General features: G+C 36.4%; 1 protein-coding gene across 1 annotated transcript in view; it reads right to left on the bottom strand.

The window, feature by feature from the left end:
• The window catches only part of LOC144433536 (polypeptide N-acetylgalactosaminyltransferase 11-like), a 40,462-nt gene extending 24,554 nt beyond the window's left edge, over nucleotides 1-15,908 (bottom strand). The window contains exons 1-4 of the mRNA XM_078121845.1: nucleotides 15,872-15,908; nucleotides 6,652-7,172; nucleotides 3,364-3,530; nucleotides 685-845 (exon numbers count right to left, since the gene is read on the bottom strand). Of these exons, the coding sequence (XP_077977971.1) occupies nucleotides 685-845; nucleotides 3,364-3,530; nucleotides 6,652-7,121 (798 nt within the window). The 5' untranslated portion in view covers nucleotides 7,122-7,172; nucleotides 15,872-15,908. The remainder of the gene's footprint in view (nucleotides 1-684; nucleotides 846-3,363; nucleotides 3,531-6,651; nucleotides 7,173-15,871) is intronic.
• Between the last annotated feature and the right edge of the window lie 1,208 nt (nucleotides 15,909-17,116).

The raw sequence follows: 17,116 nt of genomic DNA, 5'->3' as shown, positions 1-17,116 counted from the left end.
TTAACAAGGTGAGTCAGTACCACACTATATTCAGTATCAAGACCCAAACTTGTAACTTTAACAAGGTGAGTCAGTACCACACTATATTCAGTATCAAGACCCAAACTTGTAACTTTAACAAGGTGAGTCAGTACCACACTATATTCAGTATCTAAGACCCAAACTTGTAACTTTAACAAGGTGAGTCAGTACCACACTATATTCAGTATCAAGACCCAAACTTGTAACTTTAACAAGGTGAGTCAGTACCACACTATATTCAGTATCAAGACCCAAACTTGTAACTTTAACAAGGTGAGTCAGTACCACACTATATTCAGTATCAAGACCCAAACTTGTAACTTTAACAAGGTGAGTCAGTACCACACTATATTCAGTATCAAGACCCAAACTTGTAACTTTAACAAGGTGAGTCAGTACCACACTATATTCAGTATCAAGACCCAAACTTGTAACTTTAACAAGGTGAGTCAGTACCACACTATATTCAGTATCAAGACCCAAACTTGTAACTTTAACATGGTGAGTCAGTACCACACTATATTTAACCATGATAGGACTTTAGCCATTCAGAAACAAATAGCAGAGGTGAGGTTGAATCATCAAATTACAAATTGTTATAATAGGACTTGACAGAGATGCAGTAAAACTATTGAACTATCTGTATTACAATATTTAACTTACCTCACAATGGCTGTCTAAAAACATCACTACTTCACCACTTGCAGCTCTAGCCCCTGTCATGCGTGCTCGGATCAAACCTTCTCTCTCTTCATTATGAACAATTTTTACAAGTTTTGAAAGATTTGCGGATATAAAATCATCTAATTTATCTTTTAAATGTTCTGAAAGAGAAAAACAATAAATTCGAAAGTTTCTGAATCAGTTTACAAAATGTTGTGAGTCATAATTCAAACCTGAAATGACAACTTTTTTCAAATAGTTGTACTTGTCATAATCTGTGTTTTCTAGGCAAATTTGACATGACCATCAACAGAGGCAAACATTTACAAATTTGACATGACCATCAACACAGGCAAACATTTACAAATTTGACATGACCATCAACACAGGCAAACATTTACAAATTTGACATGACCATCAACACAGGCAAACATTTACGAAAACAATTATTAAGCAATTTTCTGTTAATAATACATGTATGATGTAGCTATTGGTATTGATTTCAACCATGTCTGGGTACTACATCTATACTCATCTACCTGATGAATTCCCAGTAGAATTCCCAGTAGAATTCCCAGAGTATACATTGTGATATGAATAACTACATGTACACTGTGTGCTACATTTTGTATCAGATTTCACTGACACTGTGACCGACAAAAACTGAAATATCTCTCATCGATACAGAATACATGTATATGTGTACAATTGTTATACACACATGTACATGTCTGGTTGGAGAAACATTTCACTTAAATGTGGCTTTGGGGTTACATACCTTTGACCTTAACCCTCAACATATATGACATTTACCTCACCATTACTTTGTCTCTTTAGCCAAATCCCAAACCCCCCAACCCCTCAACAAACACACACACACACACACACACACACACACACACACACACACACACACACACACACACACACACACACACACACCTCCCTCAATGAAAGATGACAGAGATGTAAAATCAATCTAAGTTCCTCTGAGTGTAACTTTTAAAACATACTGTTTCCTGAAATGTTTGCATGTTTGAAAAACCACTGTAATTAATGATCAAATGATCCAGACTTTTTTTTAAGGTGGTAAACCCTGTAAAGTGATGTCACATCCCAATCTCCATCTACTACAACATAAAGTTAAACCCTGTAAAGTGATGTCACATCCCCATCTCCATCTACTACAACATAAAGATAAACCCTGTAAAGTGATGTCACATCCCCATCTACATCTACTACAACATAAAGATAAACCCTGTAAAGTGATGTCACATCCCAATCTCCATCTACTACCACATAAAGAAAAACCCTGTAAAGTGATGTCACATCCCCATCTCCATCTACTACCACATAAAGATAAACCCTGTAAAGTGATGTCACATCCCTATCTCCATCTACTACAACATAAAGATAAACCCTGTAATGTGATGTCACATCCATATCTCCATCTACTACCACATAAAGATAAACCCTGTAAAGTGATGTCACATCCCAATCTCCATCTACTACAACATAAAGATAAACCCTGTAAAGTGATGTCACATCCATATCTCCATCTACTACCACATAAAGATAAACCCTGTAAAGTGATGTCACATCCCAATCTCCATCTACTACAACATAAAGTTAAACCCTGTAAAGTGATGTCACATCCCCATCTCCATCTACTACCACATAAAGATAAACCCTGTAAAGTGATGTCACATCCCTATCTCCATCTACTACAACATAAAGATAAACCCTGTAAAGTGATGTCACATCCCCATCTCCATCTACTACAACATAAAGATAAACCCTGTAATGTGATGTCACATCCCAATCTCCATCTACTACAACATAAAGATAAACCCTGTAAAGTGATGTCACATCCCCATCTCCATCTACTACAACATAAAGATAAACCCTGTAAAGTGATGTCACATCCCAATCTCCATCTACTACAACATAAAGATAACCCCAGTAATGTGATGTCACATCCCCATCTCCATCTACTACAACATAAAGTTAAACCCTGTAAAGTGATGTCACATCCCCATCTCCATCTACTACCACATAAAGATAAACCTTGTAAAGTGATGTCACATCCCCATCTCCATCTACTACAACATAAAGATAAACCCTGTAAAGTGATGTCACACCCCCATCTCCATCTACTACAACATAAAGTTAAACCCTGTAAAGTGATGTCACATCCCAATCTCCATCTACTACCACATAAAGGTAAACCTTGTAAAGTGATGTCACATCCCTATCTCCATCTACTACAACATAAAGATAAACCCTGTAAAGTGATGTCACATCCCCATCTCCATCTACTACCACATAAAGATAAACCTTGTAAAGTGATGTCACATCCCCATCTCCATCTACTACAACATAAAGTTAAACCCTGTAAAGTGATGTCACATCCCAATCTCCATCTACTACCACATAAAGGTAAACCTTGTAAAGTGATGTCACATCCCAATCTCCATCTACTACAACATAAAGATAACCCCAGTAATGTGATGTCACATCCCCATCTCCATCTACTACAACATAAAGATAAACCCTGTAAAGTGATGTCACATCCCAATCTCCATCTACTACCACATAAAGGTAAACCTTGTAAAGTGATGTCACATCCCTATCTCCATCTCCATCTACTACAACATAAGCATTGTATACTTTACTTACCTAGTGAGCTAAAATCATCTACCAATATAATTTCATGTAATAAATAAGCTGGAGTTCTGTCTATAACACTATATACAGTACGTAATAAAGTAGACCAGGCTTCATTGTAGAAACATACCACAACACTAGTACTTGGTAAATTACTGGAATACACTTGATATGGACACCTGAAATATGTACAAATGTAGATAAAGAAAATGAAAGTTTGGTTTCATCAATATTAACATAAACTGGCATAACATAACATAACATAACATAACATAACATAGACATAACATAGACATAAACAAGTCATTGAGAATAACATAGTCACCGCTGTGATTGGGTTTTAAGGAAACTGGCAGTTTATGTTGTCATTTTCTTGATATCACTATTCTGATCACGTAACAACACTTGTGAACCTAAATCAAACAGACTTAGATATGTTGTATCTGCTTGTTGGACATGGAACATGCCTACTCATGTTGTGTCTCCTCGTTGGACATGGGACATGCCTACTCTTCAAGATGACGTGATGGAATAAACCATTCAACAATAAAGGATGGGTCGGGTATGGGGGGGGGGGGGGGGGGACCTGTTCAAGCATGTCTGAGTTATGGCTTTGGACATGAAAACTGCACCAACAAAATCACAGACTGGCAGCCATATCGGATTGTATCACAACGAAAATGAATATGCACATGTATGTCATAGAACACTGTCCTAATACCAACTTAGAATGAGATCTGTTCAAGCATGTCCGAGTTATGGCTTTGGATCGACATGGAAAATTCGCAAAAAAAAATGGCTGCCAGGCAGCCATATTGGATCGTATCACGATGAAAATGGATATGCACATGTATGTCATAGAACACTGTCCTATTACCAACTTTGAATGAGATCTGTTCAAGCATGTCTGAGTTATGGCTTTGGACATTGAAAATTTGCAAACAAAATGGCTGCTAGGTGGCCATATTGGATCGTATCATGAAACAAATTGACATGCATACATGTATGTATGCCATTGTATGTTGCCCCTGTACCAAGTTTGAAAAAAATCGGTCCAGGCATCGCCAAGAAACGGCTCTGGACGGACGCACGGACAGACAGAACCCAATCCATAAGTCCCCGTCCCGGACTTCGTCGGCGGGGACTAACAAGTCTACATTGCAGGGAATCAGTCAAACACTTGATGTATATACTAAACATGGCTGTACATGTAATTAATAAATTAGCCTAGAATAAAACGTGTTCATTATTAATGTAGATGTAGATGTGTAGAATGTATGCAGCATAGAACTGGAAAATTCTCTCTGTATAATATACGAGTGTACACAAATGTATAGATGGCGTGGCCCTAGTACATGTACCTACATGTAAAACTACTTATTTTTCAATGGCATAAACAGATGTCATAAACTACCAAAGTGAAATCACTCCCAGTACATGTACATGTATCTGTGATTTTCATAAACTTGTGAAAATACCCCTGACAAATGAAGTACAGGGGTCATGACATTTAATGGTGAGGTCACTTATTCATGTTACTTGCACCCTATGCTGTGTTCTCCATCAATACATACTAACTTCATATGCCCTATATTGTCATTTCTGAACATCCCCATGAAATCACACTACATTGTAATGTACCATACTCCAAATCATCTCAGGCATCATTAACCAGTTATCAGTCCCACAATCATACATGTAGTGTTGTTACCAGGCTACATTTCTGTACATTGTATGAGGCTCTTGTGAAATCTCTATAAACACCAGTGTATGTACATGTACATGTTGTATAAATGATTTTCTGAGTTATTTCTGTTTTAGTTTTATTTATATATTAATATCTGTCTGGTTCACATAACTAATAACATGTTGGATCTTGTCATAGCTGTATGCTATACCGTACATTGTACATGTACATTTATACATGTAGCTATATACTGGAAGAGTGTTGTGTACAACATACACTTTGACAATCACAATTTCAATCTACATTCGTACATTCCTGATAAAAGTGATTTGATTGCTAATAGTATACATGTCATGTAATTTATCAATTATACATTAATTTGTAGGATTCAATACTACAGTCTCAGTAGACTCTCTTACAGTCTTTGGAGCTTTGCATTGCTAAAACTTGGGTTGTTTTGTATGTACCAATATCTACTCCATAATTGTACTTGCATATATCCTTGTACTGTGTGCCCCCATCTATCACATTTTGCTCGGGGCTTTGCGTTACGTACGGTAGAGACACACTAACACATCAAATGAAAGGTTAGCCATATATGATCGATGATGGCGCACAGTACAAGGATATTCAAGTGCAATTATGCAGTAGATATTGGAACACACAAAAATTTTTTTTTAGTGATGTGAAGGTCCAAGGACTCTAAGAGAGTATACAGTCTCAGGTACCCTGTGTGTGTGTGTGTGTGTGTGTGTGTGTGTGTGTGTGTGTGGTGGGGGGGGGTGCATGAATGTGTGTGTATGTTGTGTGTGTGTGTGTGTGTTCATGCATCTGTGCATGTATATACATGTACATGTACATGTACATGTGTACAGTACATGTATATGTGTGTGAAATGATGCAATGACATTCTGCCTTTTTTGTGCAGCTGTATGCAGTTAAATATGTACCGTCCTAGGCCTAGAAATGGCTAACTGATATTAACTATAGAATCACAAAAATGTATTTATACATGGAGCACGACTTAACTTGATTTTTTAAATTAATGTTAAGTTATCAAAAATAACGTTGGTTTTTAAAGCACATTCCCACTTTGTGCTCAAAGTGCTTTCCACAGTGCACAGATCTATAGTGACACAATGTCCCTTTATATTCCTCTTCTCCCTGGGGAGCATACAATCCATTGCAGCCTTTATAAGCACACAGGATTGAAGCATTCACATTGCAACCTCTATCCTACCAGGTCCCCAATTATACAGCTGGGTTGACTGAGGCACAGTCAAGGTTCAAATCTTGCCCAAGAACTTTAGCCATTCAGAAACAAATAGCAGCTCGAGCCTACAACCAACAACCTGCAGATTCTAAGCTGCCCACTTTAAAACTTGTGACTGTAATTATATATCTGTTTACAAAATAAATTATATATCTGTTTACAAAATACAAAACTTACATGTACACATACATGTAGAGTACATTGTATGTTGACCCTACTACTACTCTATATCTATGACTGTACATGTCAAACCATGTCAATTGCTTTATAAGTTAAGCATGTGGTGAGATTAAAAGCATTCTTAGAATTCTACAAAGTATTGGTATAAGTATTGACTTACAGTCCATTCCTTGTATCGGTTACATCTCTATGATAACCAATCCTATCGCTGATCAGCTGATTAAATGCATGTTGGTGATATCCCTCATCTCGAATCCGTTGATCTTCCGGGGTTTTCACCATTCCTAGAGCGGAATGATATCCAACATGTTTGGCAGTGTTTCCATTGTTTTGTAAATGATTGTCAGCTTGGTTGGGATACTTGTCTTGATTATTAAATAGGTCCTTATTAACCATCACTATTACATCATTGTCACCACGATTCCACCTGTTCGTTTCCTCCTCTCTTGCTTTTGCATGTCGAGGAACAAATTTTTTCAATGCTCGATCCTTGCCAAGAGCAAGTTCCTCTGCAAGTATTTCATCTTCCGGGGAGTCAATGTTATTGAAAAAGAAGAAGATAACTACAACCCATAGAAATGATGTGAAGAAACAACCATAGCAAAAGAAACGAAACGTCTTTTTAGCCATAGTCAAGTTACATTGTAGATTTCACTGTTGTGGTTCTCCTCTGAAAATAATCTGTAAAAGAAAGAAATAAGATGGAATTAATCATGTATATTAAAATCACATGACTCTAGTATTAATCCACTTTTCTTGACTCCACTATGGTTTGTGCTGCAAATTGCCAGGTTCGTCTAGGTTTCACAAGAGAAAGGTTAAACCACGGTAAGCTACATTTGAACACTTCATAAACAACACGCATCTATAACTACAACAACATGTACCGGTATTGACTCATCCTGCTTCTATGATACATGTACATGTATATTTACTTCACAAGTAAGATCTCTTGTGTGTAATTGTTGACATCACTATAATTTGTCTATACAAACAAATGGTAAACCTACTATTTAAAGTTACATACATTACCAACCCACACAAATGAAGAATGCATCATCACTACAGGCCTATTTACAATATCATATCCAAGACATTTTGTTGTTGTTGTGTCACCAGAAAACTGTGCTCTAGCTGGTTTCCAAGAATGACATCATACATTGCAGTTGAAGATTACCTTTGATATTTAAGAAATATTACAAAATTCTAAAGTACTTGTTCATGGAAAGTATAAATAATCAACACATTAGGAAAGTATAGTGCGTGTGTGTGTGTGTGTGTTTATATCATACATACATACATACATACATACATGCACGCATGCACGCACGCACGCATGCACGCACACACACACACACACACACACACACACACATACATACATACATACATACACACATACATACATACATACATACATACACATACATACATACATACATACATACATACACACATACATACATACATACATACACACACATACACACACACATACATACATACATACATACATACATACATACATACATACACACATACATACATACATACATACATACACACACATACATACATACATACATACATACATACATACATGTACATACATACATACATACATACATACATACATTGTACATACATACACACACACACATACATACATACATACATACATACATACATACATACATACATGTACATACACACACACACACACATTCATACACACATACATACATACATACATACATACATACATACATACATACATACATACATACATACATACATACATACATACTGTTTTTTACTGTCTACAAACTGTCTACTTTAACTTGGAGCCTGTAAGTGCTAAGTGTTTTGGAAACCAACAAACATGTATATCAGATGTTTATTTTATATGTAATTCTTCTTGTTGTAGTTGTAGTCTGTCTTAAAATAATAACAGATTGTATTTGTTTGTCTGTGTTGTAAAACTGAAATTACTGTAATATGACATTTGCAGCCATAGATACAATGTAGATAATAGACCCTACTGTCTATGTAGTAGCACAACAGTTTACCAATGTCAGGTAAAGCCTTGTTCTATTGTTAATGGGGGAATGTCTGTAACATAACAAACACTGTTAACAATGCTACAATCATTACCAATTATTGATCACTATCTATATATCAACTCCTTTGTTTTTAACAATAGTTGAGTTTAACACTTCATTTCACTATCACAATGGGATGTAATCTCATAAACACAGAACTGTCTGGGCTCAACTTTCTCCTAGCATTTACAGGTAAAATCCATAGTACTCCAAATACAGAAAGTGCAAGAAATGTTTCTTTCTTAGTTTCACTTTTCAAACTGTTTAAATCTTAATTGCATAAATGCATTACCCATACTACAATGTATTGCATTGCCTCTAAAGTTATAGTTAATCTCAATGACAACCGAGATACAAAATATACACTCAGTACAATTTAGTGTTGGGATTCTATTTTGGGAAATGATTACTGTATTTGAAACTGAAAGCCATACAGGTGCAACAACTACTTGAAACTAAACAGTCTATTGAGCAACAAACACCTGCACTTCCTTTGTGGTAATGTCAAGTGTTTACTTTTACCAAAGAAACTCATTGTAAAATAAATATACATGTAGGTCTTCTGTGATGTGTAATGGTCAGTACACCCAATGTAAGTTATCAATTATTAGACAAACAAAATAATTGTGTGTTTCTGATAACACAGCCTAAGAGCATACAAAAAAATGTAAGGTAGGTAGCTCTGGATTTTATTTCTTTTTTTTATTTTATTTTATTTTATCTTTTAATTGTTTTTATTTTAGAAAAATATTGTTTCAAAATTCAAAACAAACGGAATGTCGCCGCCGGTCAGAATATCCCTTCTACATGCAGCAAGCAACATGTATCATAGTTTGATGAAATATGTACAGACATCACTGGGGAAAGGAAATAGACTTGCATCTTTTTGTTTTCAAAATGTTTTTGAAAATGTTTAGAGTCGGTGGCTTAAACTAGGGTCAGTCAGGTTATCAGAAACACAATTTTTATTTTATTTTGCCCTAGCATGACTTGATGGACGTAATGTATACATCATTTACAATGTAAATATAATCAATAACACTATTAACAGATAAAATACCGGGTTAATGTGTAGTATTCTGACAAAGTGACAAACATATATATGGACTGTAATTTAATTTTTTCATCAATTTTTTTGAAATTGCATAGAATAGTGATAATTTGACACACACTAAGGTGACAATGTATCAGCTGCCAATATAGGAATTACGTGATAAGTCATTTGCCTGTAAACAGTCCCAAGGAGGAGAGAAGTTGTTTGCAGGTAGGGATTATTGTTAATAAATATATGGCTGTATCAGTATTAGGACAAACTAAAGTGACAACCACATGATGAATGCATAGAATAAATCAAACATATGATACTTCATGCACCCACCCGACATATACATATACTCACAGGTTTGCAAGAAACAAGGTGGGGAATTGTATACATGTACTGTATGTTCTGCTGCTCTTTTCTAGATAGGCTAGAATGGACCTTATGTATGTTGTTCCTCAAAATCAAACTCCTCAGGAACAAACCTCCTGGAGGGGGATGTATAAATGTATTTACAAAAATGTAGGTTGAAACATAACTTTTTAGAAGATTCACAGTGTGTCAATATTTAAATGTCAAATTGCAGGACCCAGTATAAATATAGAGTTTCACAAAATGTCAACACCAGTTTGACCTGTATTCATAAAAAGGTCTAAAATGTATTCTTATACAAATAAATGATTATTTCCATATATGGACAATATTGATTATTTATACATTACACACACACAGCTGTTAACTCATTTACCCGATGATTTTCACAACTCAGTGAAAACTTGCCACGTATTCCAGTATGGTGCCACATAGATTATACACTGTAATACTTTGTAAATTGTATACAGAGTTTGTATGTATAATATGTGCTGACCAATTTTCTGTCCTAGGGTTTTGAAATCAGACTGATCCACAGACAGTTGTACATGTAGTGTTAACTGTAAGTTGTAAGGACATGGTCATGGTTGCTGGGGCCAATTGTACAACTGGCCCCGGCAACCATGACCATGTCCTTACAAGTTACCTTTCATCTACACATCCCCAGATGCATCCCAATCAAATTTCAGCCAAATCTGCTCAGTAGATTTGGAATTATAGATTTTTTACCAAAAGACACAAATCTTGTTTGAATCTCAAGGATCTTGAAAGGTTTCTTCAACCACTCAGCACGCTTCTTTCAAAATCATTTGGAGAGACGGCGCCATCACCAATGGGTCGTGTCTTCAATGCAATCCTAGCATTTATGTTTCTTTGTTAGTTTGTTCAATTTCTCCAGTGTGCGCAGCTGCCAACACAACACTCATCCTGATTTGCTACTCAAGAGCGCGAGATTCAAACAAGATTTTCTATTGCACAGGGTCAAATGTGGGAAGGTAGCAATCACCCGGAACAAAACAAAAGGCACAAAATGATTGAAATAGATGTAAATAAGGACATCTAACCGCTTTCACCACATCACATTTTAATCTGATTGACCTCAGCTGTACATGTAGAAATACTAGCGATATACCTTGGCTGTACAAGTAGAAATACTAGCTATATACATTTGTACCTATAGGCTGCATGCGATCACCCCAAATAAAAATGAAAGTCACTTGTTGAGTTAGTGTGACAATGTGCGATCACCCCCAAATAAAAATGAAGTTCATTTGTTGAGTTAGTGTGACAGTGTGTGATCACCCCCAAATAAAAATGAAGTTCATTTGTTGAGTTTGTGTGACAGTGTGCGATCACCCCAAAATAAAAATGAAGTTCATTTGTTGAGTATGTGTAACAGTGTGCGATCACCCCCAAATAAAAAAGTGTTTACTATTACATGTATTAGTATATAGCTTTAGGATTGCACTCTGGGCAGTTTGACACATCTTTATCCCATCTTTATCCCACTATGGGATGTCATACATGTAGTTTATTTCTGAGTGTGAAAATGTGAGATTTATGCCATTTGTTTCTGAGTGACTAAAGTCCTTGGGCAAGATTTGAACCACGACTGTGCCTCAGTCAACCCAGCTGTATAATTGGGGACCTGGTAGGATAGAGGTTGCAATGTGAAGGCTTTACATGTAATCCTATATGCTTACAGAGGCTGCAATGGATTGTATGCTCCCCAGGGAGTTGAAGTATACAGGGCCATTGTGCTGCTATAGATCCGAGCCAGGGATAATAATTGTAAAGCACTTTGAGCACAGAGTGGGAAAACGCTATATAATAAAAGTGCTAATGGCGTTGCAGCACAACTGTTGTCTTTACACTTGTTTACACTTAATGACATACATTTTATATCTTGTATTGCACTGCATAGTAAGAGAACAATTCACTCAAAGCTGTTTTTTATAATGTGAGCAAAACAAATCAATATGTGGGTACACTTCAACCCAATCAACATTTATCAATACTATGGGGAATGGAGGTCTATGCATAACACAACTACTGTAACTCTAGATAAAACTATGTTTAGATACAGACTGGATAAGGCTAGGTAGTCTAGTTCCTATACAGTATCTTTACCAGTTATACCTCCACTCAGTCTAGTTCCTATACAGTATCTTTACCAGTTATACCTCCACTCACATAGTCTAGTTCCTATACAGTATCATTACCAGTTATACCTCCACTCACAGTCTAGTTCCTATACAGTATTGTTACCAGTTATACCTCCACTCACATAGTCTAGTTCTTATACAGTATCATTACCATTTACACCTCCACTCACTAGTCTAGTTCCTATACAGTATCATTACCAGTTATACCTCCACTCACATAGTCTAGTTCCTATACAGTATCATTACCAGTTATACCTCCACTCACATAGTCTAGTTCCTATACAGTATCGTTACCAGTTATACCTCCACTCACATAGTCTAGTTCTTATACAGTATCATTACCATTTACACCTCCACTCACTAGTCTAGTTCCTATACAGTATCGTTACCAGTTATACCTCCACTCAGTCTAGTTCTTATACAGTATCATTACCATTTACACCTCCACTCACATAGTCTAGTTCCTATACAGTATCGTTACCAGTTATACCTCCACTCAGTCTAGTTCTTATACAGTATCATTACCATTTACACCTCTACTCACAGTCTAGTTCTTATCCAGTATTGTTACCATTTACACCTCTACTCACAGTCTAGTTCCTAAACAGTATCGTTACCAGTTATACCTCCACTTAGTCTAGTTCCTATACAGTATCATTACCATTTACACCTCCACTCACATAGTCTAGTTCCTATACAGTATCGTTACCATTTACACCTCTACTCAGTCTAGTTCTTATACAGTATCGCTACCAGTTATACCTCCACCCAGTCTAGTTCCTATACAGTATCGTTACGATTTACACCTCCACCCACAGTCTAGTTCTTACAATACATACAGTATCGTTACCAGTTATACCTCCACTCAGTCTAGTTCCTTACAGTATCGTTACGATTTACACCTCCACCCACAGTCTAGTTCCTATACACTATCGTTACGATTTACACCTCCACTCAGTCTAGTTCCTATACAGTATTGTTACCATTTATACCTCCACTCACAGTATAGTCAAAGTCGTTAATCTACAAGTCCTGAGATACATAAGATGTAATTTAAAATTCATCCACAGCCACCCACACAGTCATTAACATCATGTCTTTGTTAATCAATCACAAAATTCTAACCAATAAAACAGTCCCTCATAAAGTTAGTGTTTATTGGGACAGTTTATTAGTTTAGTCAATGTTTATTGGGTAATGTCCAAATATGGTATTTTGTCAGCCCATGATGCTACTTATACACTGTTTACAGCACTGTATAACATTTGGTGTTCATTGATTGGATGACAATTCATTGTGCTGATTGAGGGACTTTGACTAGACGTGGTTTAAGTAGAAACTACTCTTTGCATCCAGACTAAAAGCTAGGTGACTACATCAAATGTAATTTCTCAAGTTACATCGTATAGAGAGAAATTATTGTTTTGGTGTATTGTGAGGGCGCTGTGATGGCATATCACGTGGGTTTGATTGACAGTAAAGTTTGGGTATGTTCAGTCTACACGTTACCACGGTCATTGACACATCGGTAATTTTTTATGCAATATTTGTATTTTGTTTTTTCAAAAACTGTATTTGCCTAGTGGATGTTTACACTAAATTGTAGCCATTTTGTATATGTTAGATTTATCTTGATGTTTGATGTATCATTAATTTAAGATTTTCTGGAGCATGTAATCAAACGCGTTTCCAGAGCTTTTTCCATTCCATAAGTGAAAAGGTTTTTAACCTCTGGTTTTTAGGGCGAGGTTCCTGCAGGAGATATTCTTTTTGTTGTCAAATATGCACCTCTGGATTAAACTCTCTTCTACAGCACTGTAACATTTAGTCTATGTCTGTGAATAAAGTTCAATGACCTGGCAGCGTAGCCACACACTGTATATATGTTTGTGTTGGTAAATGTATTTAAGGCCCAGAGATGGTCCAAAACGAATAACTTTGAAAGTGTAATCAACCATTCATTAATCATGCACGTCCAGCAAAATGTAAACCAATTCTAGGATCACATGACATCTTGGCGAGTAATCAATAATTCTAGATGGCTCATGCAGAATTACAATATGAGGATAAAATAGATGTTGACAAACTGTGTTGTTTTGTAACACCTTCAAATAAAATACACTTCAAAATAAATTCATTTTTTCTCTCAACTCACATTTTAGTCATTCATTATTAGAAGTGTCAGAGCGGGAAATGGTAGTACAATGTACAAGGTGCAGGGTTAGAGTCATTTCAATCATAATATTTTATATATGTTGCGACTAAGAAAAGGAATGAGGAGTGGAATAGCCGTCTTCACAAATCCAGGGCTTGAAATTAGTAGTAGTCTATGGCATATAGACTACCAAACATTGTATCTTGACTACCACATTAGTAGTAGTCTATGGCATGATATAGACTACCAAACATTGTATCTAGACTACCAAATTAGTAGTAGTCTATGGCATATAGACTACCAATCATTGTATCTAGACTACCACATTAGTAGTAGTCTATGGCATATAGACTACCAAACATTGTATCTTGACTACCACATTAGTAGTAGTCTATGGCATATAGACTACCAAACATTGTATCTTGACTACCACATTAGTAGTAGTCTATGGCATGATATAGACTACCAAACATTGTATCTTGACTACAAAATTAGTAGTAGTCTATGGCATATAGACTACCAAACATTGTATCTTGACTACCACATTAGTAGTAGTCTATGGCATATAGACTACCAAACATTGTATCTTGACTACCACATTAGTAGTAGTCTATGGCATGATATAGACTACCAAACATTGTATCTAGACTACCAAATTAGTAGTAGTCTATGGCATATAGACTACCAAACATTGTATCTTGACTACCAAATGTATAATATGGTAGTCTGTTAGACCAATGGAAATGAATAGAGAATTGTAGCTGAAACAGTTCACTTGCATAAATTTGACTACCAAGCCCAAAAATTAATTTCAGGCAATGAATTAATCTGTTATTTTTTTCTGAACGAATCATAGATAACACTTTGACCACGTATTAATCATTAAATCAACGTTTCCTATCATCTGACAAAGATTGTGACTGGCTACAAAATGAAATCTGACAGTCGTACAGTTCGTACGTGCACACTAAGAACGTGATGTGTGACTTTGTTGCGGAAATAACATTTAAAAGCAATCTGTACACTGCGATCGTCATGTTTCCTCGTATGACGTCTCACTTCCATACTGGACGATTGGGTTTGGTGCATCGGATGACCAATGATGTGACATGATATGACCCCAAATCATACCACAACAAAGCGGCATGTCTTTTTTCCCCAACCGAACGTAGCAAACTACCCCCCCCCCCCCCGATCTCTCTGTTTAGTGAAACCCCTGTTCTGATATATTATAACACAACTAAACGTGTTTGAAAAGCGACCACCGGTTCGACTGAAAAATAATACGTATTCGTATATATAGTCTCTACGACATGTTATATGAAACGTCAACGTCACCAACACATCATAACGAGTAATGCACCCCACCACCAGCAGAGTCAGCGGAGCCGGCCGGTGAAATAATTCGGTACCGTTTGCCAGAAATGGGCGATTCAGAACTCTAATTCTGTACCCTAAACACGATATATCACACTCAACCTAATCACAACTCGGAATAGACATAAATATATAGGAGAATAAACATGAATGAATCGAAAAATACATACCGTTCTTAGCAGTCGTTCATACCTCAACCGCCATGTTGATTTATGTGTACATATAGAAGGACGAAACCACGTCTACGGAAGGGGTTACAGCCAATGTGAAAGTGTGGGCGGGAAGACAGTATATCATTTATATCATTTCGACTGTCAAATTATTCATTTTGTAATAACTTTATTAAATCATAAATAGGAATATTCCGGGTAAGGACAAAATTAATTAATTTCTAGTTTCCTTTCAAAGATCCTTTTATTGGAAGCATCATTATTTTCAGATCATACCATTTGGGTACAAATTATTTTCTTTTCATGTTTTTGACCAATAAATGATAGATACACCAGTCACACCCTTAGCCAACCCAACATTTTACCTTATTTGGTTGGACGATTTGTACGACATGATGGCATTATCTACCTTTGTTTTATAAACTGTTGATAAATTATTATAATCTCATATCGAACTACTGAACGATGCCATTGCCCGGCATACAGGGCACCGGGCCTCGTTATGTAAACAAAACGTTTCCACGTACGCAAAGTGCCGTGTGTTTGTGGATGATTAATTTGGCCTGCCATAGACTTGACTTGTCTCTATTTACGCGTCACGGTGGGGTTTAGGGACCGGTCAGTTTCTCCAGCGGGGGGGGGGGGATTCTTAAATCGGGCCAACAAAAAGTCACTGACCCCCCCCCCCCCCCATCTGTAAAACCAAAAAAAGGCTGACCTATCACTTAATTCTAAAACATTATGACCCCCCCCCCCCTCCATATACAATGTTCACATGAAAGGTATTTTTTGATTGTGACTCAGTGTGGAATGCTTGACTGTCTTGAGCTTGAGAAGGGAGTATGTACATCTCTTATGGGGGTCATAGGGGGTCTCCCCCTAGAAACCCTTTATGTTTTTTACTCTGAAAAGTCAATTTGGGACTATTCAGGCCCTTTCAGACAATAATAATATATAATAATGACTTTTATTATTAAAATGCTTTAAAATACACATAAACGGGTAACCCTGTTAGGACCTGCCTAATCTACCCAGGGGCCCAAGCAAGTTAGGCACAAAAATAAAGGAAAAGTAGACCTCACTCGGAAAAGGCCAAACAGTACATCAAAGACAATACAAAATATACAAATACATCTACAACGACTAAAAAGAAACAACTTGACCGTCACAAAAAACATTATAAAAGTTCTGAAATGTGACACTTTTAAAGTTTTTTAAATACATTAATATTTTCAGTCTTTCTTA

This window comes from Glandiceps talaboti, chromosome 4 (genome assembly GCF_964340395.1).
Source record: "Glandiceps talaboti chromosome 4, keGlaTala1.1, whole genome shotgun sequence".
NCBI classification, from domain to species: domain Eukaryota; kingdom Metazoa; phylum Hemichordata; class Enteropneusta; family Spengelidae; genus Glandiceps; species Glandiceps talaboti.
This window is presented reverse-complemented; position numbering and strand designations above follow the sequence as displayed.